The sequence below is a fragment of the Phalacrocorax carbo genome, chromosome 3 (assembly GCF_963921805.1).
Source record: "Phalacrocorax carbo chromosome 3, bPhaCar2.1, whole genome shotgun sequence".
Classification (NCBI taxonomy): domain Eukaryota; kingdom Metazoa; phylum Chordata; class Aves; order Suliformes; family Phalacrocoracidae; genus Phalacrocorax; species Phalacrocorax carbo.
The window spans coordinates 92813262-92840339 of NC_087515.1; the positions used below are offsets into that span (position 1 = coordinate 92813262).

General features: G+C 40.1%; 1 protein-coding gene across 3 annotated transcripts in view; it reads left to right on the plus strand.

The window, feature by feature from the left end:
- The first annotated feature begins 386 nt into the window (after positions 1–386).
- The window catches only part of PHIP (pleckstrin homology domain interacting protein), a 122216-nt gene continuing 95524 nt past the window's right edge, over positions 387–27078 (plus strand). For 2 of the 3 annotated variants that reach the window (XM_064447763.1, XM_064447765.1), the window contains exons 1-7: positions 388–524; positions 685–743; positions 907–936; positions 1089–1148; positions 11391–11541; positions 11652–11750; positions 22516–22676. In XM_064447763.1, coding sequence (XP_064303833.1) covers positions 476–524; positions 685–743; positions 907–936; positions 1089–1148; positions 11391–11541; positions 11652–11750; positions 22516–22676 — 609 coding nt within the window. In that variant the 5' untranslated portion in view covers positions 388–475. Of the gene's footprint in view, positions 525–684; positions 744–906; positions 937–1088; positions 1149–11390; positions 11542–11651; positions 11751–22515; positions 22677–27078 lie in introns of all 3 variants that reach the window. The other variant, XM_064447764.1, reaches the window with a different exon arrangement.

Consider the following 27078-nt stretch of genomic DNA (forward strand, 5'->3'; position numbering starts at 1 on the left):
CCGGGGGCCGCTGCGGCGGCGGCAGGGCGGGAGAAGGGGCAGGAGAAGCCAGCTCCCCCCCTTCCCTGCCTGGCCGCGCTCGCCGCCGGGCGCCGGGGACTGAGGGGCGCGGGGGGGAGGGGCAGCGCGGCGCGAGGGGCCGGGAGGGCTGAGGAGGGGGGCGTGCAGGAGGAGGAGGGAGGGGACTCTTTCTCCGGGCGGAGGGATCGCGTTCGCCCGCGCTGGCTGGCGGCGGCGGCGGCGGCGGCAGCGGCGTTGGCGGCGGGTGGCTGTGAGTTGTTGTTTCCTCCTCCTGCCCGTGGGTTGAATGGTGGAGCCGAGACTCTTCCTGGTGAACGAACAGTGACAGCTACCGGGCGGGCGGACGCGTTTCGCTGGGCCCCGACGCTGCCGCGGGAGCGCGGCCCGACCCCCCCCCCTCCCCGCTCCCCTCCTCCTCCTTTCCCCCCCCCCCCTCCCCGGTTTTCGCCTCGCCATGTCCGGGGACGGAGGCAACAGCAGGCACACGGCGGAGCTGCGAGCGGGTGAGTGCCGGGGGAGCCGCCGTGCGGGGCGGCGGGGTCCGAGCGGGAGCCGGAGAGGGGCGGCGGGATGCGGGGCGGGGGGGGGGGGGTGTGTGGAAGAAAGAAAAGCCGGTGGGGAAGGGGTGAGCTCCGGCCCTCACCGCCTCTCCTCTCCCCTCAGAGCTCTACTTCCTCATCGCTCGCTTTTTGGAGGACGGACCCTGCCAGCAAGCGGCTCAGGTAGGGGATGGATGGATGGCGCCGCCGGGCCTGGCGGGGAGGGGGCGGCCGGCGGATCGGGAGCCCCGTCCTCTTCCTCCCCCCCTTTTTAAATTATTTTTTCTTTATTCAAGACCGCCCCCCTTCTCTTATCCCCCCCCCTCCCCTTTTGTTGTTGCTGCAGGTCCTGATCCGAGAAGTGGCGGAGAAAGAGGTAAGCGGTGCCGCGCACCCGGCGCTCGCCCCGCCCGCGGCCTCCCTCCCTCCCCCTTCCCCCGCTCCCCCGCCCCATCCCGGCCGCTGCTGGGGGGCTGCGGGGGGGGACGGGGCGGCCGCTGACGGGGCGCCCCCTCTTCCCTCCCCCAGCTGCTGCCCAAACGCACGGACTGGACGGGAAAGGAGCATCCCCGCAGCTACGAGAACCTGGTAAGGAAAGCGGACGCGGGCAAAGTTTTGGTTTTTTTTTTCCTCTGTTTTTCTTTTCCCCCTCGCTCTCCCTGAGCAGCCCAATAAAAAAATTGAATTTCCCGCAAAAAAAAAAGTAAAAAAAAAAAAAACAACTTCGTAGGGTGTGGGTTTTTTTTTTTTTTTTTTAATTTTTAAATCCAAGCAACCTCGGACCCCTCTGCCTACCCCTGGGCGCTGCGGGCGGGCGCGGGGCGGCCGGCGGTGCGGGGTAAATAACGCCCGGTGCCCTGACGGGAAGGGAGAGCCCCGGGCTGGAAACAGAGGTACGTCATGGACGCGGTGCGGGCGGGCGCAGCGCGGCGCGGGGCGGGGCCAGCGCAGGCAGGCAGGGAACGGGCAGCGGGCGGAGCCGGCAGCAGGCGGGGGCGCTCTCCGCGGCGCGCGCGCCCTCTCGCCCGCGCACACAATGGCACCGCGGCGCGGCGGGACCCTGGCGTCTCCCTCCGCCGCGGTGTGGGGTCCCTGTGCTGCGGGGCGGGGGGGTTTCCCCGCTTTTGGGATCCGCACCGGGGATGGGTTAGTTTGAGGTGGCCTTCCCAGTTCGGTGCGCGCTAGTGAGGTGCGTTATGTGGCTTTGCGGTGTGTATAGACGCCGTATCTGGTGCGTAGGAATAACCGGACTTGCCAGGGTCATATCACAAGTTCGACTTAACGTGTTTTCTTGTTCCCACTCCCCCGCCCCCTTTATTTTTATTTTTTTTAAATCTCCCAGTCCGTGCTTTTGACATCAGGTGTAGATCCGTGATCAAAAAAAAACCAAAACAACAAAAAACCGATTACTTGAAGTGTTGTAGTAGAGAATAGTAGTACTAGCAGAGACAGGCCTGGATATTTGTCTTCAAGGATGTTGTGAACTACTGTACTTGGGAAAACAACAATTAACATGTTTAAATTGTGTCTGTTAGCAACTTGTTGCTGGTATTGTTTTCACTACAGGTGCACTGTTGTATAATTTAGTCTCTGAATTTTTGAATAGGATTTCGGAGGAAGGCCGAGCCCTGCTTGTAATGTTCATCAAAGTGAGATTTCCCTTCAGGATTTCTGGTTGGTTGTAGTAGTTCTGAACGCCAGTACTTTTGAGACTTAGACATACAGAGAACTTCTGAGCTCATGCGAAAGGAGATGGAACAGTTCACATCTGTAGGGTGCTCGATAAAGGCTGTTGGCATATACGTTATTTTAGTTACAGCACGAATGTTACAGTATGAATCATAGGTATTCGTTGTAGTTGGAACAGGTTTAGTGGATGCATTGGTTTTCTCTGGAGCAAGAGGTGGGTTGGCCCAGGCATTTTAAGGCATGTGGTGTGGAAGATTTGATAGCAGTTGACTTGTTGAAAACATTCATACATACTGATAACTTTCAATTTTCCTGAAATTAAAGATCATTAAGAAATTCAGCTGGGGATTTCAGAGTGCTGATGCTTCTGCATGATATATTATGCTATTGTTGTTTATTTGTAAGCCATATTATTAATTTCAAACAACGTCAGAAGTTGCATGGTAAAACTTACCATGAGTCTTTTATCCTATAAATTATAAAGAATTGGAGGTGCAGTCTTAGTGTAGAATGGATTTGGGTTTCTTCTCTATAGTCTCAATATTGAAGGATGTGAAGAAAGAGAAAGTGAGGACAAAGACATTTTAAAGGTTGAAGTTAAGAAGACTTGATGAGGAATAAGTTCTTTCGGGCCCTCCTTTCCAAGAAACATCATTTGTTTGTTGGGATGCAGGTAAATATTAATTTAGCCGGAATAGGTATGTATGACATGTAATGATGTGTACTTCCTCAGAATTTGGACTTGATCCTGGATGCGTATATTGGAGATGTGATCCTGACTAGGTCCTTCCTCTTTTCCTAGTCTTCTGTTCCTAACAAAGTTTTCTTAGGCTTTCCTGATAAACATTTATATACCCTTTTCTACCTTGCCCTTACCCAGATGTTGGGGGGCAGGGGGAAGAGCTTGGTTACTTTGTTGTTGATGCTTCTCTCCATCCTCTCTGCTCTTACTTCAGTTGCCACAGGTGTGTGAACTTTGTATTCCTTGATGTTTCAGGCTTGTGAAAGCTGGCACAGAAGCATATTTGCAGGGTGATAGTTACATGTCATACAAAAGACGCATTTTTCACAAAGTCTCCTTTTGTTAAACAAAAACTTTTTATTTCAAACCAAAGAATATTTAGTTTTCAGGTTAGAGGCTGATGACGAGCTAACTTTGTTTCCTCTTTTTTTTTTTTCCCTTTTCTCTTTAAAAAGATTTCTAGCTTTAAGATGATGACTTTTCTTTCTGAGGAAGGAGTGTTTTATCATGCTTTGATACCGCTTCTCAGGCTTGAATGCCTTGAGCTTTCACTAAACTTTGTAGAAGGGGCTGAATGGAGAAAAGCTAAGAAATAAAAATACCAGTAAATGTAGCGTTAGATGTCTGACTTACTCTAGGAGGGAATAAAGGCTCTGTGTAACAGGGGATGGAATTTAATCCCAGGCATCAGTTTTATTGTTTATGAAATCTTGCCTTTTATTATACATCTTTTCAAGAGACGATGTTGTTCCTGGTTTTGTCCTCATTTTGAAAACATTTATTTAGGAACTCTTATTAGAGTTAACTTTCTGTTATTAGACCGAAATTCACAGCCTTAGTTATTTTATTTCTATAACTTAATTTGTGCAAATAATGTTATAGCCGATGCAATTTTCATCTTGTAAATTACTTTCCTTTTTCAGTTTGGTCAGTGAAAGTAAATGTTTCATTTTCTTACAGGCTAACACCATGCTGCGCAGGCTTGTAATGCCACAGGAAAATACATGAGTTCAGAAATGCCATTATATTCTGTTTCATATTCTTAAGTGATTTTTCTTGAACTCAAATTTTTCTATATGATATTTTTCTACAGTCACCATTTGTGGTATAAACCACTTGAATCTCGCTTTGAGAGCGTAGTCTCTTATTTCAGAGTGCCAGTCTCAGTTTTGTATTGTCAGTATTAAGGTCTCTATTTGTGCTATATAACCAAAGGCTTTCTGAGAGTCGAGTCCCTGGTAGGCTGCTTTCAACCTAGGTGTACTAAGGATGACAGGACTCTTCAGTAACATTTCTCAGGATATTTTGTGTTATCTTTAGTAGTTGTGAAAACTTTCTAATTGTAAGCCAGCTATTTTTCCCTTTTTTTTGAAAGCGAGGATTTCTTATGATGGGGGACAGAAATTGAGGAGTTTTAAGAGCTCATCTTAGCAGAGCAAAGCAGCCTTGTGAATTGTTTATAGATTGTGGTTAGATGAGTTAAGTGGTGCATAGTTAGGCTTTAAAACACCTTTGTTAGGGCCCTGACACATGAACAAGCTGTGGTGCATCATTTGACTCCAGGGTAATTGTTTTTTTTATGTTGCAGTTTCACTATGGGTGTAGCTGCTCTAATTGTACCTTGTGGATGAAAGCTGTGCATTTCTGCCGCAGCCTTTGTGTAGGTGCCAGTGCTCACCCAAATGCGCGGTCAGTCAGATAAGGGAGCTGAACTGTCTGAAAAGTGAACAGTACAAAAATAATTTTCGGATGGTTCAGCAATCATTTTGAGCTCAGCAACATGGGTCCTACCACTGCCATGAGGGAGACACAGGAGTGCAGGGGGAGGGCTCGGGGAATGTGTTGGGGCTGCTCCTTTGGGGGGCAAAGTGGACTTCAGCTGGATGAAGCCAACTGTTAAGATTCACTACAGCTACTGTAGAGGATGGTTGGGTTTTTGTTGTTTGGTGGGGGTTTGGTGGGGGTTTGGTGGGGGTTTGGTGGGGGTTTGCAGTTTTTTTTTTTTAAGGTGTTCTATGGTACAAGCATCATAGAGTATGTGATCAGAACCATTGTGTTAACTTTTTTATCTAAAGTATTCACGTTACTGTAATTTTCTCTTTGAACTAAAATTTTATGTTTGTCGGTGGTTGAGGGAGAAGGCAGGAAATTCGCATCAAATAGGAAGGTGGTGCAATGGGTTTAGCAGGCAGTGTGCTGCCTTTTCAGGAACTGTTTATTACTGTTTTGCTGACATTTGTCCCTTCTTCCCCTACCCACAATTTTTAAATGCGATTTAAAGTGAAAATGACAAAAACTATTTTTAGGTCAAGCCACTGTGTTCCTCCTTTTTGGTTATGCAAAGGTATGTGAAGTTACGACGAGTACCTGTGGGACTGGGACACTAAGTACATTGACACTGTGTTTCATTGTTCGTATAATACCTAACACAGTAAAGCCTTTTAGGCAGCATTGTGGTTACTGTTTAATAATTCTGTTTCTTAATAAGTAACCAGATAGTAAGTGGTTTGTTTCTTCAGGAAATCTTGTGCTATAAATGTATGGAAAGAAATAGGGAGCAAAAGTAAAACTTGCACTGAATCAGAGAGCTGCATTGTCATCTAGTTTTTGTTATTAAGAGTCTTTTGGGTAAAGTTTGTACGATGTTTTGGAAGGTGGTCTGAAAGACTTGGCACTGGAGGCAAGAAAACCTGTGAAATGATTATGAGCCTTAGCAATGTTTTTGGTCTCATCAGTGCTTCTGCTGGAGGTACATCAACTTCAAAGACTTACTTTTGGTTCTAAAAGACAAGTACTTCTGTTCTACAGATTATTCCCATAGCTGGGAACTTTGATGTTAGAGCCTCTCTGTTCAAACTGTTATATTTTGAGAGGAGGAACTCTCGTTTGTTGTGCAAAGTAAGATATGTCCTTTGTTCCACAGATAATCAAGAGGATTGGCTGAGTCGACTTTTTGTGCTAGTTCTTCCAAAATGAGACTAAGAAACACGGGTGAGAGATGGGCTAAAGAGGAATATCAGGTTTCTGAGTTGTAGCTTTTATTTTAAAAAAACAACCCCCAAACCAACACAAAACATTATGAATGAGTTTAAGATGGCCAAGTAGGTACAGGTAATCTAACAGTAATAGAGAGAGTTGAACGCCTTAGTCCGTAAGGCTGCAAATGCTACTAGTGTTCATACCCTCTTACGTGGTAAGTAGCAAGCTTGCAGCAGTCTGTGTGTACTAAAGGTTTGAGTTTATCTGCTCTGGCCTTACACCTATTAAAAGCATTATATAGTTGAAAGACTAGCATGTTCTTGGGATGGCTGGTTTGATGTAGGTCTATTTCATGAGAGAAAAAGTAATGTCACATTAAAATCGTAAGCATTCCTGTATGAAATAGTAGCTAAGTATACTTGAGCTAAAAGTACAATTTATTAGAAATTATATGAGAAATAAACATGTTTTGGGGAAAATAGTTAACTCTCCAATTTTCCCCTCCCTGTCATGTGTCCCCCTACCCCCACCCCCACCCCCCCAAAAAAAAATAATTAGAATGCTTCAGAGGAAAGTAATTGCACTTTATTCCAATTCATAATTTTCAAAGCTGTGGCTGGTGGTACAGGGTACTCAGTTAGATTGATGGTCTGATACAGTACAACAATTATTGTAATTCAATTTGGAGCTTGTTTTGGGTAATATGTTACATAGCAGAATAGTTAAAGCTGTGGTAGCTGCTGGTATGGGTAAGATTGAGCTCTCGCATCTTGAAATATAGGTAGCTGACTGACTTAGATTTTGTTGTAAAATGTCCTTGTGTGGAAATGTGTTTTTCTGAAAGATATTTACCGTCAGACTTGTAGTTAAGCATGTTAACTGTTAGCATGGGGCAAAAAAACCCCAGCAACAATACGTCGGAGAACGTTTCAGTATGCATAGTGCTTGGAGCAGAATCCAGAATAGGGTCATATTTTACTTCATGTCTAAAATACTGGCAGCAAGTAACTGCACTGTGTGTTATGAATTTAACTAAAGAGTCTAGGTCAAGTCATGATTCTGTTGATACATTCACTGTGATTCTGATGCTGAATTATTCTGCAGAGTCATGCAGAATGGAAATATAAGCACTTAGGTCTGTTTCAAAGGTAATAAAGATTTGAATGTTAGTCCAAATAGCTGCCTAGCTGCATTTTGTGTTTTCCCATGCTGTTTGTTTGGAATAAGTAAGGTTGCAGGGGTAGTAGGTAAAGGGTGAAGTTGAGGGTAATGCTGCTTCTTATTTTCCTAGAAAATGTTATTTGTGCCTAAGATCTGAAAATTTTGTACTTTCTAACAGAGTTCTGATTTTTATTATAGTAATGTTTAAGAAATGTTATTAACTTGTCTTATGTGAAAAGTCCATTTGTACAAAAGGAGGTTTCATGATTATAGTTATAAAAGCATCTCTTCTGTGCATTTCTATTGGAAGAAAAGAGCAGAATTTGATGTTGCAGAAAGCCTAACGGGGAGGAAAGAAACCGGCTAGAATTTCAGCTAGGTGAGATTGGCAGAGAAAAAAATCTGTGATGTTTATATAGTGTTTGACATCACAGTTTTGGCATAAAAGTGTAAAATTTCTGTTTGTAGAGTCCAGTTTTCACTTTTCATTTAGACCTGTATGAATTTTAAATGCTTGTACATCTGTTGTTTTTTTTTTCCTTTCGCTTTTACTTTCTCCTCCTGAATCAGATTGATATCAAGACAAGTTTCCGTCGTTATATTTAGTTGTCATGAGCTTTTCTGTCTCTGACAAAGCTTGTAAAGTGTCCATTTAAAACATAATTTTATTTCTTTATTGTCACATAAGTCTGACTTGAAAGTACTCTTGAAAGGGTTTTTGGGGTTTAGGGTTTTTTTTGTTACTGTTTGTTTTTAGAGGAGGATGCAGGTTTATGTTGGCTCTGGCTTCTTTTTACAGTTTGTCAGTGCAAGAATTGTCTCCTGGTGGGCTACACCTTAGAACAATCCAAATAATACTAGCTTCCAAGCCACTATTTGGTTTTTTAGTACGTTAAATAAACTCCCTTACCTTGTCCTTTCCTTTTTCAAAAAGGAAGAATCAGGACTAAGGTGAATTTCTGTTACACACTTTTTTTTTTTAATTTGTGACTTCTGTTATAATGCTAATAGTCACCCATACAAATTGGCACTGGACCAGGCTTCCTAGAGAGGTGGTCAATGCCCAAGCTGGTCGGTGTTTGAGGCATTTGGACAATGACCTTAATAACATGCTTTAACTTTGGGTCAGCCCTGAAGTGGTCAGGCACATGGACTAGATGATCGTTGTAGCTTCCCTCCAACTGAAGTAATCTTCTTTCAACAATAGTAATAGAATATTCTTTTTTTTTGATGAAGAAGAAATTACTTCATCTGGAGAAAACTTACTTAATAGCCTCTTTTGAATAGATTATTTAAGTTCCACCATTTCCTCCTTTATAGAAGGAGAAAAGGGGAAAGAAGTAAGTCCAAATAAAACCTGTAATAAAATAAGAGGGTTTTTCCCTAGCAGATTTTACAGTGAAATGAAGCCTACTTTTTTTTATTTTTAAAAGTTTCTTGTGTGTGCTTTAGTCTTACATAGGAAAATGAGAGCCAAATGTTGACTGTATGTGGTTCATGAAACAGTTCTATAAACTTTCTGGAACTGACAAGTGTTTAGATTGCCAGTGTTGCTTCTTTTTTTTTTTTTTTTAAGCGTACAGCTCACTTAGTATTGTTGAATCAGTTTGTTAATGAGCTGGTTGCGAATGCGGTTTAGTAGTGAACAATGATTATTCAGACAAATGCTGTGCAGAAGCATAACAAAACTACTGCGTAACTTGGCATAAGCAGCTGTTTCCACACAAATGGTCTTAAATAAGGAGAGGCTATAGTGTGGGTGTAAGGTATATATTAAAACAAGATCTTTAACAGGTATGATCAAGAATAATACAAATAGATCCCCCTTTTTAAAAACATTTGCTTTAAAAACAGCATGAGGAATTGAGCCTACCTAGTTTCTGCTAAAATAAAAAGGGAACACATGGCTTACGACAAATCATGAGAAGTATGACTCAAGATGTCAGCTAGCTGTAGTTTTGGAATGTGTTAAAGCTGATTTGCTTCATTTACTTCAGATTTTGTGCATTTGTGAGCATGTGTAAAACTGAAGGGTGTTGAGCAGGATAAAATGACAACTGTATTGCCTCTCTAGTTCTGATATTTGTGGTTAAACCAAAAGATGTCTCCAAGATTAATAATTAGTCAGGTTCAGATTCTATAGATGTGAAGCCTGTTTTTAGATAGAATTATACAAAGGGCAGTATTCAGTAGGTTTTTGCGCCCTTTTTGATGAGAGCGAAGGAGAACAAAAGGTAAGGAAATAGATCAGGGCTGTTGATGGCAGAAAATGTATGTAGCTTTGTCGCTACTTATGGCTCTTCTGATATTTTAGGGTTCTCAAGCATGTATTTTGACTGTGATTCCTCCTTTAGGTAGAAGAAAACAAGCTTTATTTGAATATTACTTGTAAGGAAAATCAATCAGAATAGCAAGTTCTGAATTCAGTGGATTATTTTTTGCCACTCTTCTAAGGGTGGCTGCCTCATGTCATTAAATGTAGTAATTTTAAGTGAATTGGTCTATACGATCAACTGTAACTTTACAAAAAAATGAAATATAATTTTAATTTTTTTTAAAGAAAAGCCTTTTTTTAACTTGCATGAATTTTAAAAGTAATTTAACTTTCAGGCAGTCAGATTCAGACTGCTTGCAAGGCCTTCTACAAGTGTAATATAATTCACAGAAGGAAAGCCCTGCTTTCCTGGAAACAGCTAGACATTTGCCTGCTGATGGGAAGTGGTGAATGAATTCCTTGTTTTGCTTTGCTTGCATGTGCAGCTTTTGCTTTACTGATTAAACCGTCTTTATCTCAACCCACGAGTTTTCTCACTTTTACTCTTCTGTGATTCTTTCCTCCATCCCACCAGGGTGAAGTGGGTGAGCGGCTGGGTGGGGCTGAGCTGCTGGCTGGGGTTAAACCATGACGGGAGCAAGAGAAAACTTCCTCCTTTGCTAGAAGGTTGCATTGGTGGTGGTGGGAATTACTGGTGTAAGCAAGGCTTTTCCAGAGCCTTGGTTACAGACATCAGTGCTCTTTATGTTAACAAATTGCTAGAATACATGAAGCAATTACAGTGCATCAGCAAGATAGGAGCACGTTCGAAGAACCATGTATATTCTTGTTAATTGGGTGTGATACAGAGCATCATGCTGCCTCAAGTATCAGTCATGGCCTTTTCTAGTTGCAGAATAACAAAAACATCACAAGCTTTTACTGTGGTACTTCTTTTTTTTCTTTTGCAAAGTAAAACTGTGAAGACATATTTTAGGCTATATGAAGGATAAAACTACTACGTGCCAAATCCTGTACAAGAACTGGAGAAAACTGAGTTTCTGTCCTCCTTCTTAGTTTTACTATTTTAAATTTTTTTTGCTATACTCTAAGCTGACAATGGCTTATGCATTTTAAAAAATGCTATTTCTTAACTGAAAGCTCTATGTTAATAGGATTTTACTGTTGTCATGTATACATTTCAGAGCTTTTTTTTCTTTGTCATATAAGGTGATCTTCTGATCTAAATTCATAATAGTTCAAAAGAATGAACTGGTTTTATCTGGGCAGTCATTAATACCGGTTCAACATTGTTGCAATCAGGTGGTGAGAAGATCTGTTGCTGAGAGTAGGAGCTTGTTTTGGTACTGTGCCATTGAAAACAATAAGCAGTTATAAAAACTGGTCGTGTTTGTAGCCTAATATATAGGCTAAAGTTGAATTACCCAAGCCAACATTGTTGTTCAAAAACTTTAGCTGAAAAAACCCCAACCAAACAAAAAAAAAAACATTGCAGAGCTTCAACAGGGTCTTGTTTGGAACTTAGGTGAGTTGAGGCAGAATGTTTTTGCGTTGTCTTCTACAAAGCGATGTTATTTATCTGGGTGAATCTTCCAAGAATTCTGTAAATGTCACCATCCTTACAATCTTTGTCTCATCTTTATCTTACAGTAACTTAAATTGACCAGATCGCTACTTTAGACTTCACATTTTTCACTGTGATTATAAAGGAGTTTTAGTCTGTGGCCAACTGTGCCTTAAAGTCAGAAAGTAGTAAATACCAACAGTTCTCTGTACTAAGTGGCATGTGCTGAACAGAAGAATTAATTAGGACCAGCTGGAATAAGTTATTGTACTTAAAGGTCATTATTTGTTTCTATCCTTAATATACTATAATTTTCTTATGAATTTCTGTAACAATCTGGAAGACAAAAAAATTAAAGCAGTAATTCTTAAAAATATTATGTTCTTTATAAAATGTTATGTTTGCTCTTTCATATAATAGGTGAAATATTACAGACACTTGGCACCTGATCACTTGCTTCAAATATGCCATCGACTTGGACCGCTTCTAGAGCAAGAAATTCCCCAAAGTGTCCCTGGAGTGCAGACGTTATTAGGAGCTGGCAGACAGTCTTTGCTTCGTACAAACAAAAGTATGAAAATTTTATTATTATTTTGAGAGTTCTTGATATTTCATGCCTTTTCTGCGTTTTCACATGAAAAAATGCTTGCCTACATTTTTCGTGTCATTCTTCTAAAATAGGTTGCAAACATGTTGTGTGGAAGGGATCTGCTCTTGCTGCACTACATTGTGGGAGGCCTCCAGAGTCCCCTGTAAATTATGGCAGTCCACCTAGTATAGGTAAGTCAATTTTATTATGGCATTGCCATTGTAATACCTAACTCCCAGGGTGATTGATTATTGCCATGTTGAGAGCTAAGTAGTAGTTCTGTTTATATTTGTCCTTGTTTGTGTCACATACCTTACCTTTAGTATTATTTTTATCAAGATGATATGTTGTCATATTTACCAGTTTGTATGTGGGGGAAAAATGGGTATTGTAAGTTCATATACTAGCTCTGCTCTGAAGCTGATTTTGTATTTGAAGTATGAAATGGCTTATAACATGTCTCAACAGTGAATACATAAAAATAAAGCTCTCTTTCTTAAAGGTGTAATAAAGCTGTCAGTAGATAAATAATTAGTACTATATAACAACTTAAAACCAGGACAGCATGGCCTGCACCCATTGTTGGGAAGAATGTCACATAGACTGGTAATGGTTTTCTTTGGAAAGATTTAAGTGTCATGTAGAAGTTACTCTTTCTGCTCTCTGGTCCATTCAGTAGTTTTGTAGCTGTGCTTCAGTTTGCTGTGCTGTATCATGAGGCGTGCATGTGCTGTCTGTGCTGTTGAAAAAATGAGAAGCTGGATGTCAGGTGTATTCTTTTTCTTTCATTCTATTTTAGTTGTTATTTCTAAGCTCTCATATGGTCATTAAAACATATTTGTTAGGTCTCGCCTTTTTAACAAGAAGATATGTGTTTTTTAATTGTTAGAAGAATAATGATGTGATATTTTAGGAGTTTCTTTAAGAAGCATCCTTTTTTTTTTTTTTGTCATGCAGAGGAAAATGGGCAAAATCACTTGTCTTTTCATTGTTCTCTGCTGATGTCCAGGGAAGAAGAATGGTTAAGATGAAATTACTGGCGTGGATTATACCAAAACAGTAGTGGTTTATACCAAAACAGTAGTTGCAGATAGATGTGCAGTGTTGGATGACAGTGGGCAGAGAATATCCCATTGATTGGCTCCTGATCAGGTGCAGCTGCTCTGAAGACAAAGGTTTCTTTCTTGGCAAAAAAGAAAAGACTGAAGATACATTTGGGGAACTAACAAGTAACTGTGTACAAATATTTAGCCAGATTCTTTTTGGAACAGAGGCATTTTTAATGTGGTAACTTGCTGTTAAAATTTTTCAATCTTTAAACTCCTTTTGGAGGCTGTTGGTAGCCTGTAAGTTTTCCATGAATTGGGAGATCGATCTATCTATCTATAAATAATTGAGAGAGCTTAATTTTGGCTATTTATTTCTAATGTTAAAGAAGCTTAGAATCAAATCTCAAAATGCATGCCATTACACTTTACCCAGAGAATTATAGTTCTCTTAAAAGCTGCAGCAGGAGCATACTGGAGCTAAGAAGCTCTTAAGTTCAGCACAGCCAATTTTTGCTTGGTCAGATGGTGGAGTATTTGGGTGTCCTAGTAGCTCTTCCATCTTGAAGCAGGAATTGCATGCTTTCCATGATATTTCTGTAGATGCTTGGAATATAGGAAGAGAACATGGTTTTGCGGGGGGTTTAGTGCTAAGTTTCCAGAGCCGCCTCAGCTAGTATGTCAGAGGTGGTTCGCTTAAACCCTCATGTGGCACCCCCATCCATTCAATGTGGTTCTGTTTAGAGCTGCTCCTTTGGTATTAATGTAGGGAGTTTTTTCTGTGTTTTGTCTAGAGGTGGGGGAGAAAGTGCTTGTTGCTGGGTAGAATTACTTTCCCTCTTGAGTGGCAAATTTGCCTTGGCTTGAAGATTGTAAACTTGGCAAATTTGGACTAGATGAACAGCTATTTCTGCAAGGTGGCTGGAGGACTGAGCTTTCTAATAGCTAAAACTTCTTTACTGGTTGCCTTACCTTTTCCGTTATTTGGGCATACATTTTAAAACGTGTTGGAGAAGTGGGAGTGGAAGAGGGCTGTTTTGCATTGTACTGTAGCTTGCTTCATGGTATATAGTTTTTAAAGGGAGAAAGATTGCTGTGTGAAATCCACAGTGGCTGGAGTTCAATGAAAGTTGTAGAGTCACCGTGGTAGCGGAATTAAATGTACAGAAAAATACCTTTCAGACTCTTTTTTAGGGATGAACAAGTGAGGCTTTCAAAATAAATGTTATTTTCATTGAGCCTTTTGCAGAGCACTGAATATGTGCAAAATTACAGTTATTTCAACATATCACTTTTTTCATGACCAATAATTTCCTTTTCCAAACATTGAGATAAGTGCTGGTAACTGAATGTTTTCAACTGTGAAGTGTATTTGGATTTTTTGGATGTCTGGTTCAGAGCTGTGTGTTAAACCACTGGTTTTTATTTATCCTATTTTAGTCTGATCCTCTCAACGAAATAATGAACATGATTTTTCTTTTATAAATGGAACTTTAAAAATTTGTTTGGTTTCCTTAAATAACTTCTCCATTTTCCCCTGGGAAGGCTGTGTTTTATGTATTGGCCCAACAAAAAAACCCACAATTTGGAACCTCTTATTCTTCAGCCTGTATGTATTTCAGGTGGAGAACCCACTAATAGTTGAGGAACAGAAAAGATACTGAAGTCTTTCTATTTTGTGCAGGAAAACCTAATGTATGTTTCCCTGAACATACAGAAATCTTAATTTGTTTCCTAGCCTGATGAACCAATGCAATTATGATGCTGATGGGATGTTCTTTAGAATTAAATTTTTGTGTACAATATACCAGCTGCCTTGTAGGTAGCTGGTTTATATGCAATTAAAATACATTTGTACAAATATGTACTTCTTCAGGAAATTACAGAATATCTGTAAAACATAATAAAGATAAACCAAACTTGAATACAGAACGATCTGTGTCCAGTTGCTATCACTTGTGCAACATATTTTATAAAAAGTTGCTGAAGTGCTTAATTAAGAACAAAAAGAGCTATGTCGTACTTTAGTTTTTGTTAAAGGTCCCATTTTCTTGGATGCAGAAACAGAAAAAGATGTATTTTTCAGTAATTTTTAGGAACTGCTGAAAAAGCATAGAACCAAAGCATAAAACTTTGAGAGGTCTGAGCTTAAACCTCTTGGGGAAGCTGGTCACACAGGTGTGAAGACCTGAATGAGACTGGCTGTTCGCCCCAGACAACAAAGAACGTTTTTTCTGACCGATGAATATATCTGCCTTTCAAAAATAGTATTTCATGGTCTTGCTGAATAGTCCACTTCAAGGAAAGCTCTGAGGCATTTTGTACTTTTCTCACAGTTTCTTTATTAAATGATGCTGCTGTTTCGGCTGTAAAGAGAATGTGAGGTTCTGAAAGTGGTGTACATGTCTGTTTTTAGAAATAGAGTAAATACTTCAGGCCTAAAAGCTAACCTAAAAGTATCTTGTGTAACTGTATTATTCTGTTAATTATAGTAAAAAAAACTAAAAGAAACGACCACCTTGTGTTGAAGGATCTGTGTAAAAGTAACGTCTTGTCACACATGTTTATTCAAGTCGAGTGAATTATACTTAAATAAATGACTTCTTGTTATGCAAGAAGGACTGAGCTGTAGAAGTCTTATGGTACTTAACTTTGAGTAAAATACAAACTGAGTAAATAATAGTGAAAGCAAGTGGGATTGCACTGAAGTAGGGAACAGTTTGGAAACTCTTGAGATTGTATAGATTTTATTTGGTTTTACCTTCTGCCTTTCCAAACATCATCCCTCCCACCTCTGAATTAATAAGGGCTGGCAGTTACTTTCATTGAGCAACTGATTTTGTATGTAAAGTTTTAGATGTACATAGAATTTTTATATTTTCAGAAATGCTTCAGTGAGGAGTCAGTATACTTACACCTTCAAGAAATTCTGAGTCAAGTTCTGGCTTGATCAAATTGCTAGCTTAACCACTTTACAATCAGTTGACAATCATCTATAAGCCAGGAGACTTGGAGTACTGCATAGAGTTTAGAAGTTGAACAGAAAAATGGTAGGAAGGCAGAAGTCAATTCAAGCTGCTTTTTTGATCTTGGACATCTTTGGGGGGGGGGAACCCCAACAACCCCAAATTTGGTGCTTGATACGTTGTCTTCCTAGCTTGGAGAGTGAAAGGGAGGAGTCTAGCAATCTCTTTATTATTACTATTTTTAACAACTCTGAATGCTTGGGTATTCATTAGAGGTGTGTCTAGCATCTCGAGTTATGAAACTTGATTAAATATAGGTAAAAGTTGTAAGTGAAGTATATGCTTCAGGTGTCCTTCCAGGTTCCTTCTGAATCTGGTTCCATTTTTGTGCAGATGGAAGGGGAACAAAGGTGGATTGTTCTTCAGAATAGAACTTTCATTAGTTAAATACAACTCCAGAAGGGAAGAAAATGAAAGATATTTTTGTGTGTACATTTTAAAAATGTAACTTACATTTGGTACAAAATCACTGGTTTATCACTGACAAGTGGATAAGGCAGATTACTATCACCTATCGCTAAGGCATATTTCACATTCCAGGGTAAGACCATGTAAATAAGGTGATGGAGTTGGTCCCTTTGATAACTAAAACAAGAAAGCCAAAGGGGGAAAAAAAATTAGTATAGTAAATACTGCCATATCTTTCAGACCCCCAAGTTCATCTTCCTTTTGCAGATTGCTCTTTTTCCCTGAACTGCTTGTTCTGTTATGGGTGGGGAGTAATTTGGAGACATTCTAAAGCTTTCAAGGCATTCAGTATGTGCCTTTTGAGGGGGAGAAAATCTACACCCTTTTGTAAGTTCCACTGAAAACACACCACTTTACCTTCATCAGCTTTATATTTATGTTTGATTTTTAAATTGTTTGGGGGGAAACCAAACAAATAAGATTGATCTTGGCTCTTTGAGATGTGTGATTTTCAGATTAAGGTTGTTGGCAGCAATGAATTGTAACAGTAGAAATGAGATTTAAAAAAATGAAGCTCCGTTTTACTAACTTGTATTAAGAGCCCAACTCTCCATTCAATGTTTGGGTTTCTGACTGGCCCTAATTAAAAAAAAAACAAAACCTCTTTCCTTGAGCTTAAGGTTAGAGCCTTTGGGTAATGAGTTCTATGTTTCTCACCCTACCCCACTTCGGGTTTTTTTTCTTTTTTTTTTTCTTTTTTAACTCTAGTAAAAGGTCCTGAGCAACTTTTTGTATTTGATGCGGCTTTCAAAGGAGAATTAGACTAGATAGTTTTCAGAGGTCCCTTCCAACTTCAAGCATTCTGTGATTCTGCAGTAAAAAGTCAAAGTTCTTGCAGCATTAAATCTTGTGAGTCACATGAAGGACCACAAAAAGGGCTTTTACGGGCCTATCAGCAGCAGAAGGAACAGCAGGGCCTGCTGCTGAATGGGGCAGGGGACCTTGTGACAAAAGAGATGGAAAAGCTGAGATATTCAATGCCCTCTTGGCCTGGGTCTTCACTGATAATACCAGCCTTCAAAAATTGTAGGCCCCGGAGATCCGGGGGAAGGTCTGGAGGAAGGAAGCCTCCCTTGGTAGAGGAAGATCAGATTAGGGAATGTTTGAACAAACTGCATACGAAAGTCCGTGGGCCCTGGTAGGATGCACCCCTGGGTTCTGAGGGTACTGGCTGATGTCATTGCAAGGCCACTCTTGATTATCTTTTAAGACTTCCTGGTGGTCAGGGGAGCTTCCTGTGGACTGGAAGAGAAAAAACCATCACTCCTCTCTTGAAGTAGGGTGAGAAAGAGCCTCTGTGATATTAAAGGTGGGTCTGCCTTGCCTCAGTCCTTGGGCAAGTGATGAAGAAAATACTCGTGGAAGCCAGTGTACTAAGGACAAGAACGTGGTAGAGAATAGTTGGCATTTATCTATGAATGAGAAGTCATGCCTGACTAGCCTGATAGCCTTTCAGATGAGATGAGTGCCTTGGAGGGTGAGGGGACAGTAGCGAATGTTGTTTGTCCTGACTTCAGCAAGGCTTTCTGAATTGGCTCCCATAACATTCTTACTGACAAACTGATAAGATATGGGCAGAAGTGCTGGGCTCAAAGGGTTGTGATCAGCAGAATGAGTTCCAGTGACTGGCATGAGGGCTAGTCGCTAGTGGTGTACTCTAGGGGTTGATGCTAGAGCTAGTATTGTTCAAAGTCTTCATAATAACTTGGATAATGAAACACCGAGGTTTGCAGACAGTGCAAAACCAGGAGTTGTAATTGATGGATCAAATGGTCTCTGCTGCCATTCAGGGGGACTTTGATAGGCTGGAGAAGTGGGACAACATGACTCTAATGAAGTTCCAGAAAGCTAAGTGCAAAAGTCCTGCGCCTGGGGAGAAATAACCTTATGTACCAGTGGACACTGGAGGCTGACCAGCTGGAAGGCAGTGTTGCAGAAAATGAGCTGGCTGTCCTGGTGTTGCACAAGTCAAACGCTGAGTCTACAGTGTGCCCTTGCACAAAAAACTACAAGTGTCATCCTGGGCTGCTTGAGGAAGCGCATTGTCATTTGGTCGAGGGTGTTCCTCCCCCTCTGCTCAGTGCAGGTACGATCACACCTGGAGTGCTGGGTCCAGTTGTGGATTCCTCAGAAGAAGAAAGACTTGGAGAGACTGGAGCTTGTCTAGCAAAGGACCAGGAAGGTGATGAAGGGATTGAGGTATCTGTCGTACAAGAAGCCGAGAGAGCTGGGATTGTTCAGCCTTGAGAAGAGAAAGCATGGGGGTGTGTTATAAATGGGTATGGAGTTGTGAATAGGAGGGTGGGATGAAGATGGAACCAGACTCTTCTCATTGGTGCCTCCTGACAGGACAGAGGCAATGGATACAAACTGAAATAGAGGAAGTTCAATTCAAAGGTAAGAAAACACCTTTCCGGAGTGATGAAAGTTGTGGCACAGGTTGCCCAGAGAGGTTGCGAAGTCTTCATCCTTAGAGATATTCAAAACCTGACTGGACACAGCCCTAGGCAGCTCTAGCTGACCCAGCTTGAGTAAGGGGGGGGTTGGACGAGACAATCTCTAGAGGTCCCTTCCTGCCTCAGCCATTCTGTGGGTCTGTGATAGCAGACCTTTTCAGTCTTTGAGGCTGGTCACGTTGTGTGAAGATGAGCCCAGTTACCTAAAAACTAGAAGCTGATGCATTTTATTGGGAACCAATTGGTAAACAGTTGATAGCTGCTTAAATGATAAAATTTGTAGCAAAGTGTTTTTTACGTGTTCAAAATGTCAACAAAATATGTAGCTTCCTCAGGCACTGGTTTCTACTAATCAGTTAACATCATTGTTAAATATGAAGAATCCTGATTTTTGAAACCAAAATGTTGTTTGGAAGTACGTGGTGGATTGTCATCATGTGTTGCACAACAACCACTTAGTAACATCTGCTTTTTTGGTTTGTATGTTTTAAATTTTATTTATTTATTTTCAAAGCAGGATCTTGTGTGTGAGTAGTAGACAGGCGTGGAAAGCTGAGTTAATCTTAATTTCCTTAGTTGGGCAGGCATTGGATGAGAGTTCTTTCTGTACAGTGTCCACTTCACAGTGCCCTTCCAGCAGGGAGCAGGCGCTCTGTTCTGTGGTTTTCTTTCTCCCTTCCAACCTTCTCTTCATGTTGGTTGACTCACTGTAAGGCCTAACCAGTGCTTTCTAACCCTTCCTGTGATAAAGGCTCATCCTTCCTCCCTCTCTTGTTACGTATGGTTTGTGGCTCCCACTGCAGCTGTTTAACTGCTTATACCTTATCATTCTTCCTGTGATTAATGCCTTTGTTCATGCTGACTCATTTATGTGAGGCCAAGCAAAATTTAAGCAAAGACAGAAAACTGCTAATGTGGCTAAAACGAGAGAGATTAGACTTGCTGTGATAGGGGTTTCTAAAATCACTTTTTTCCAAATGCAGTTAAAGTCAAGCTAAAATAGATTAGAGGCCATGTAAGGCCTGACAAGTGTTGATGCTAGATATGGATAACAATCATTATAAAACCAAAGTCCTGTAATTAGTACAAAGGCATTGTTATTAACAGTTGGTAGCTTTTCTCACCTTGGCTTGTACCAGAAAAATCAATTTTATTGTTCAGCTGCAGGAATTTATTTTTGAGACACAGCTATTTTTAATTTTTACCTGTACTCTGGAAAAAAAAAATGCTATTGTGTTAGCAAAGTGTGCAAGTGACACATAGGAGCCATCAGTGTTTGGCATAAAGGGTGGGGATAGGTCAGTTAGGGAAATCAAGTTGGATCACATGGCAAAGTCAGTGAGAGTAAATATAAACATAGTTAATTGGGAGGCCATATTGAAGAACAGTAGTGGATGTGAGAATCTAATTTAAAACAACAACAACAAAAAAACCAGTTTGAGAAGTCTTCTAAAAATTAAGAGTTTACGGGCAGTGTTCAAACCTGCAGGAGTTTGATTCTCCCGACCCCCACCAACTGCATCATCTTGGTAAAAAATGTTCTTCCCGTAGAATGTAAGTTCATAATACTGGATTTTTTTCCATGTCAAATCACTTTTTCTTTCACTTAATTTTATATGTTTTAAGTTTTGATCAAGGCCAAAGAGTGAGTTAGGTCCAGTCTTCTTGTTTCCAGTATCACAGCATTGCCTTTTATTTCCTACATTAGGTTGGTTGTTACTGGACAAGGGGCATTTTGCCTGTTGAGTTTCCATGGGATATGTGAATTAGTAGCAAGCTGCCCATTACTACTTCACATCTGTGAGAATATTATCAGAAACACTGGCTTAGGTTCTGTTAAACACAATCTTCAGTGATTTAAACCAAACAAACTTGAAATTAATCTCAAGTACTTTAAAAAGTTTTTCATAAATTCAGACGTATATTAAAAATTCCATACTTAAATGAAGTCATTGGTTGTTTTAGCCTAAAGAGTCTGCTTACACCCTTGATTTATTGACAGAACACAACTGCAAATTAAATTTCTAGTTAGGCTTTTTTCCCTTTTTGTGAGCTATGGTTTCATTTGAAGGCTCTGCTAGAAGCTGATTTTCAACAACCGTCTCCATCTTACATTAAGAGCAGACAAAAGGTAACTTCTGAGTAGGTTGAGATTGTTGTGTAAGCTGGCTTTATTGCTGTGACAAAGACCTTCATTATTCTGCTTGTGTGTGTGTGTGTTGGGGGGGGTTGTTTGGGGTTTTATTTGGGTGTGGTTTTTGGGGGTTGCTTTTTATTAAAAAAAAACCTAAACCAACAAAAAAAAGGGGGGTGGGGGGGAACCCAAACCAAAACCTGTTGGATAATTTGTCAGAAACTGAAAGTAGATTTATCTTGTAACTGAACTAATCTCTGTTTCCTGCTGTTCTAAAATAGACAAGGAAATTGGCATTGGTTCTAAAATTGGCAAGGAAAAGCTATGTCATAAAGCAATGCAACTGCATCTTTTCCTTGTATGAGAGGAGGGTGAAGAGGATATGGTAGAGCCTTAAGGCAGTGGTAGCACTTTGACTGCTTTGACTAAAAGTTCCTTGCTCCACAGCTAATGATCCTGCTTCTTCACAAAGCATCTTGAACTAGGAAAACTTCCTTGAATCCTTGGGCTATGTAGACAGTTAACCAAATGTTTCAGGGCTGTTCTTATGGCCTGAGGCCAATGGGCTTGGCAGCTGTCCATACCACTAAGTGCTTTTGCTCCTTATAGAGCAGCGACAATCCAGTTTGTATATTTAATGTAGTTTTGACCTGTGCTGACTCATGAACCAGTGTCTGGTTGGTCTGGGTCAAAATCAAGCAATGCAAGAGGTTTGTAGATGTTTCACAGTATCCTTGGAGTGAATGTGATTCAGTGCCCAGACCTATGCTGGTCAGCTCACTAGTACAGACAAAGCCTTGGTCACCAGAGTAGTAATGAAAGTATCTGCTACCTCTCTTAGCAATGATCCTGTTTTTCATGTGTGTGTAGTGCTGTGGACAATGTTGGGCGTTTATGTTTTTACTTTTCATGTATTCAGAAGCTGGAGATCAGAATATATTACCTGCTTTATCACAATTCCGTTGAATATAAAATGTGTTGTCACTGCCATTCTTCAGCCTAATGACGATATGGGGAGCTGTTTGACTAACGTCTGTGTAGCCACACATATAAGCATTATACTCTGTTGCTTTATCATTGCATGAGTAGCAGCTTAAACTTAGTGAGCTTTATTTTCTTTACTGAAGTTCTTGACGGAAGATTTCCATTTTGTTAAAACAAAGTAGATCCCTGCTCCTGGAACCTCTTAGCTTTTAAACTTGAAAAAATCCCAAACTCTTTCAACAAGGTTCTCCTAGTCAAAATCAGAATTTTCTGTAAGGTTTTGGTAAATTTGCATGTAAATTTTTGTTTGGTGTTCTTTTGTTTCTTTAGCTGTAGTGGGTAGCAATATTCTTAAAAAAAAAAAAATTCATTGCGTTGCAAGTGGTGGATAAATGAGATAAATGATTGATTGTGTAGACCTTAAAAAACAGGTTGTCTTGGAGAAAATTTGAATGTTTGCTGATCTTCAGTTAATAGCTGTGTAGAAGCTTTTATTCTTTTTAAATTTGTAGTAGTTTACTCCTCCATGGAAGCTGCGTCAGTCCTGAATTTCTCACGCTAGGTATAAAGTGAGAAGCATATATTTGGGCACTTAAAGTTGAAAGTTTATTGCATCTTTATGTTCTGCCTTGCACTTTGGTACTTTTTTGCACGTTTGTATTACAGGCTACTTTTGTATGTACTTTTCCCTAACTATGGCAAAATGAGAGAACTACTATAACAAACGATTCATATGGCAAGTGGTCCAGTGTTGAAATAAACTTTCCGTCCTGGAGAAGTATTTTAGTTTAGGAACCTAATATAAATGCTGTCTCTTCTTTTTTTCTTTCCTCATTTGGTAGTGGATACCCTGTTTTCAAGAAAACTAAATGGAAAATACAGACTTGAACGCCTTGTTCCAACTGCAGTCTATCAACATATGAAGATGCACAAACGGATTTTAGGACACTTGTCTTCTGTATACTGTGTAACTTTTGATCGGACTGGCAGGCGAATATTTACTGTAAGTAAATAAATCTTTATTTTTATAGATTTTTTTTTTTAAAGTACAGATAGCGTGTCAGCTAATTGTTTCCAAAACCTAAATGTACTGATCTTCTGTCTCAAGAGCAGATAAATGCTTTACTACTGTAACTCTCATATATGCTTTTTAATAACCATGCCGGCTTGCATGTTAAGATAGTTTTGGCATACATGTCTTAAAGCTAGGTGTGGTGGTGATTGCTGATCTGTGTAGTTCAGTCAGAAAAGTCAGGTTATTTTCAGTGGAAGGAAATTACCCTATGTAGATTCTTTCTTCTGGACTTACCTCTAGCAAAAACATAAGCAAGAGAATGGACTGTCAGCACCGAATTTCATTAGGAAGTCAGAGAGGACAATCAATAACATAATTAAAGATTATTTTCCCTCTTTTCTATAACTTCTGTTAAAATTAATAGTCACGCTTTAAATTTAACAGCCTGGTGATACACTTAGATTTGGTACAGCATGTTGATGGAAACTAGAAAGCTGAAAACTCAGTGTGCTGTAATGAATGTTGGTTCACAAGGAATTGTCTTTGAGATCCCAGGAACTTTTTTTTTTTGTACCAATGTTCTTAGTACTTTTAAGTATTTTAATTTTTTTTTTTTTTAAATACTGGACAGGTGTCTGAAATCAGTACTGAAATTGCCGTTTCCCAAGGAACGGAAATTGCAAAAATAGATAGATGTGAGTGCATTTTGGATTTCTTGGTAAGCAGTCAATTTTGGTAGAGCCAAAGATCTCGTAAATACATACCTTGTGCCAGTCTGGGACAGTTCAGCTGCCTTTATTGCCTTCCCACAAATGTAATTATTTGGATGTAATTGATACCTTTGTGGATCTAGGAGCTTGATTGGGTCCTTTCTAACCTCCTGGCAGATAACTTGGACAATGCAGGTGGAAGTACTGTTCAGTTCTACATTTTAAGTTAGGACTGCAATACATAAAATTCTTTCAAGGCGGTTTTAAGTATAATTCGCACTTTCATCCATGTATGTTTTGCTGTGCTATGTGGAGGGATATGTGGTTGCAGGTTTGGGACACTTAGTGTTTCAAACAGGCTTCTATTTATTTATTCACTTGTTACTTCAGACATAGCAGAGATTTTTTTCCATATCTCCTTAGCTTTCATCAGCCGGCTAAGTTCCTCACCAGTCGCAGCCATTAAATTCTTATGCCGTGGAGTTTATGTGCAATTAACCTGTTGGGAAAAGGGCTCTCTGTTGTGGGTTTATTTTATATGTGACATGGCAGGATGGATTAGAGATTTTGTGTACCAAGTATAAAAATCGCTTATGCTCATCCTGTGCGCCTCTAAATAAAAACTTACGTTTGTACTTCCTAGATGGAAGTGCATAAAACTCCTTGTTAAAGTCTTCTGGTTCTTAAGAACATGGGAATGTTTTAGAAAAATGAAAATGTTTCCTCTTCCAGAAATAAACTAAATGTCCTCTTGGGTGCACCTGCAATGATCCTTCCTTTTTGCACACTCCCTTGCGTTTTGCAGTCTGATTTAAAAGTGGTTAAAGAGAGAATTCTCTTGACTGTAATGGCAATTTGTTGTCCCATCCGTGTCCCTGTGTTGTGTGTCGTCCCCCCCCGTCCCCCCCCCCCCCCCCCCCCGAAGGAAAAAAAAAAAGTAGAAGAACCTGAAATAAAATGGGGGAGCAAGATTGCTTCTGCAACTCCAGAGCTTTGCTGGCAGTCCTTTGCTGTGACAGATGCAGCAGTGTCCTGGTATGGCTGCTTGAAAAAGGTCCCAGTTTAGATCATCGTGACTTTCAATCTAGTGTTAAATAAAGTGTCCATAGAAATTAATTGATGCATTTTCATTTTGGGGCACCTGGGACAGAACTTATTACCTTAGTGTTCTCAGGTAAATCCGGTGGTTTTGTATAGATGTTTAAGCAGTCGCTGACAAATGGAAGACCAGTGGGTTGTGTTCCACATTCCAGTAAAATCCAAGTTACTGTAGCTGGTGTGATGTAGTCAGTGGATAAACAGTCATGAACTGACTTGTAATTGCGTCTCTATAATGAAATGGTGCCAGTTCTTTTCAATCTAGATCATTACAATTTCTAAAGTCTCTAGTGCAGTAAATAGAAATAGGAATTTATAATCAAAAGTAAGGCAAACTTCATTCCAGACACGTCTGTTGCCAGCATGTAAATTTGCATGCATCAGCAGGGAATCGTTCTTGCTCTGTGTTGTTACTCTACAACCTCCAGCACTCATTGTGACATTAGGGAGATAAGAGGCTGTTTTAGATTTATAATTGGTTCTAGAAGATGCATCATAACTGTTTTCTTTTCCTCCTGACCTCTGAAGGATTAAAAGCCTCTAAATTCAAGTCTTGCTTATGTTCTGCTTCAAATTAAAAGGAAAAGAAAGTGATCTCAGCATATTTTTGAGTCATACTCTTCTGGGAGATGTTATCTTTGCTAGGAAGAAGGTGCTCTTAGTTTGCCTAAAGGCAGTGAAAACAGGACATTAGGCAGTTTTCCTGCTAGCTAGTAGGTCATGCAATGACTGTTTATATTTTACAGATTTTGTAGGAGATTTCTGAAGATCAACCTCTTCCCCCGCCCCCCCCCCGAATATACAAAAATATACAAACTGTGTTCTCTTGGTAATTTAGTTTGTGGTTTTTTTTTTTAATGAACCGCAATTAAACTGTAAATCCTCTTTATTTGGAAAGACACAGCTAAAAGACCTATCAGCCATCACTGAAGAAAACCTAATTATTTCTGAGGCTGTGTATTCTGGATCTCTTGAAAAGCGTGACTTGCAGAAGCCACGCAGGGTAATAGAAACAGGCATTGTCTCTTCTGGTTCCTTCACTGCTTGACTTTCTGACTGCAAAGAAGGATGGCCACTTCCTTTTTGCCCAGCTTTATCTTCCTGTCTCCTCTGAGATTACTCTTTCTAGGGAATAATCTACAGCATGGTGTAATCATCTATGTAAGGTTTCCAACCCAAGATTAATTTGTACGTTTCTTGGCAGTTCCACTTCAGCCCACAAGTCTGTGTAATGGCAGGAAAGTGAACCAGTTTTACTCCATACCTTGGCAATGCTGTCATCAGTTCTCTCTTGGTGCTGAACTTGTTCTGGGATTCACTTTTGACAAATGCTTCTTAATAGGCACATAATTTGTAGCAGTTGTAGACATAACCTTGGAAACATGAGCTGTGGTGTAAGCCAATGCCCTTGCTAGTAGAACTGCAACAATATTTTAAGAGTTGTGAACTGTCCTATTAAGTTCAGGCAGAATCTCATAAATTTATTTGAGCTCTAATATTGTTATCCTGCCAAGATGCTACACAATTTACAATTTGACCTTAGTCTTTTTTTCCTCCTTTTTTTTTTTTTCCTTTTTCTTGTTGAGACTTGCTCACAGTTGTCTGATTGTTCTCTGCAATGGAGATGTACAACATGTACCTCTATAGCTATACTATAGCCAGCTGGTAGGGAGCATGCTGCTTTTATGGTGATCATCTTTCCTTGGTTTGCTGTTATTAAATAGACCTCTGGGGACCCTCAAGGTGGCGTTAGGCCCCAGAACTAGCTTTTCTTTTCTTGCTTACTATTTTACAACTTTAAGTTGTGTATGTACAGGTTGCTTTCCATCAGTTACATTCTGCATGGAGCATTTTAGGGGTCTTATAATGCAGGGTTTGGTTTATTGGTTGTCTTTTTTTCTCTTTTTTTTTTTTCTGTGCTTTGAACAATCTGTTTATCCAGTAAAATGACTGCAGGCTGTAAGCTTACTGTAAAGTCAGTAGCTTATTAATAATATTGATCTGTACAATGTGAGAATTGAAGAAGCATGTTTCATGTATAGTCCTGTAGACAGAGTATTTTTTTTTAATTTGTGCAGCTCCAAGAAAAACAAGCCCAGTGGTTTGCGATTTCTAGACTGTGATGCAGTTTAATACTACTGGCTTGCTTCTGTTCTCATGCATGCACTGCTCTGAGGAAGATAAATCCACATGTGAGTGATTTCCACCCCCAAGAGTGTTTTGGAATTTTTGGGTTCCCTATTCCCTCCTTCTGCTTTCAGGTCTCCTCTTTTGCATAGTGAGGCTATTGTTTGTAGGCATCAATTTTACACACACACGTGCTTTTTGTCTTCTCCACTTCCTGGGGTTTTTTGGTGGTGACTGCACTTTTGAGCATAATACACAAACTTCTTCACACCCTTAAGCCTCACATTGTGGTACCAGTAGAACAGAATGAGTTGATACTATTTTTCAGGTAATAGTTGCATCAAGTAGGTGTAGAGTTTGAAACTTTGTGAAGCTTTATATACAGAAGTGCAAATATGAATGTAGAAACACAGGAACAGTGCTGGAAACTTAATCGAGTAACACGGTGGGGAAAC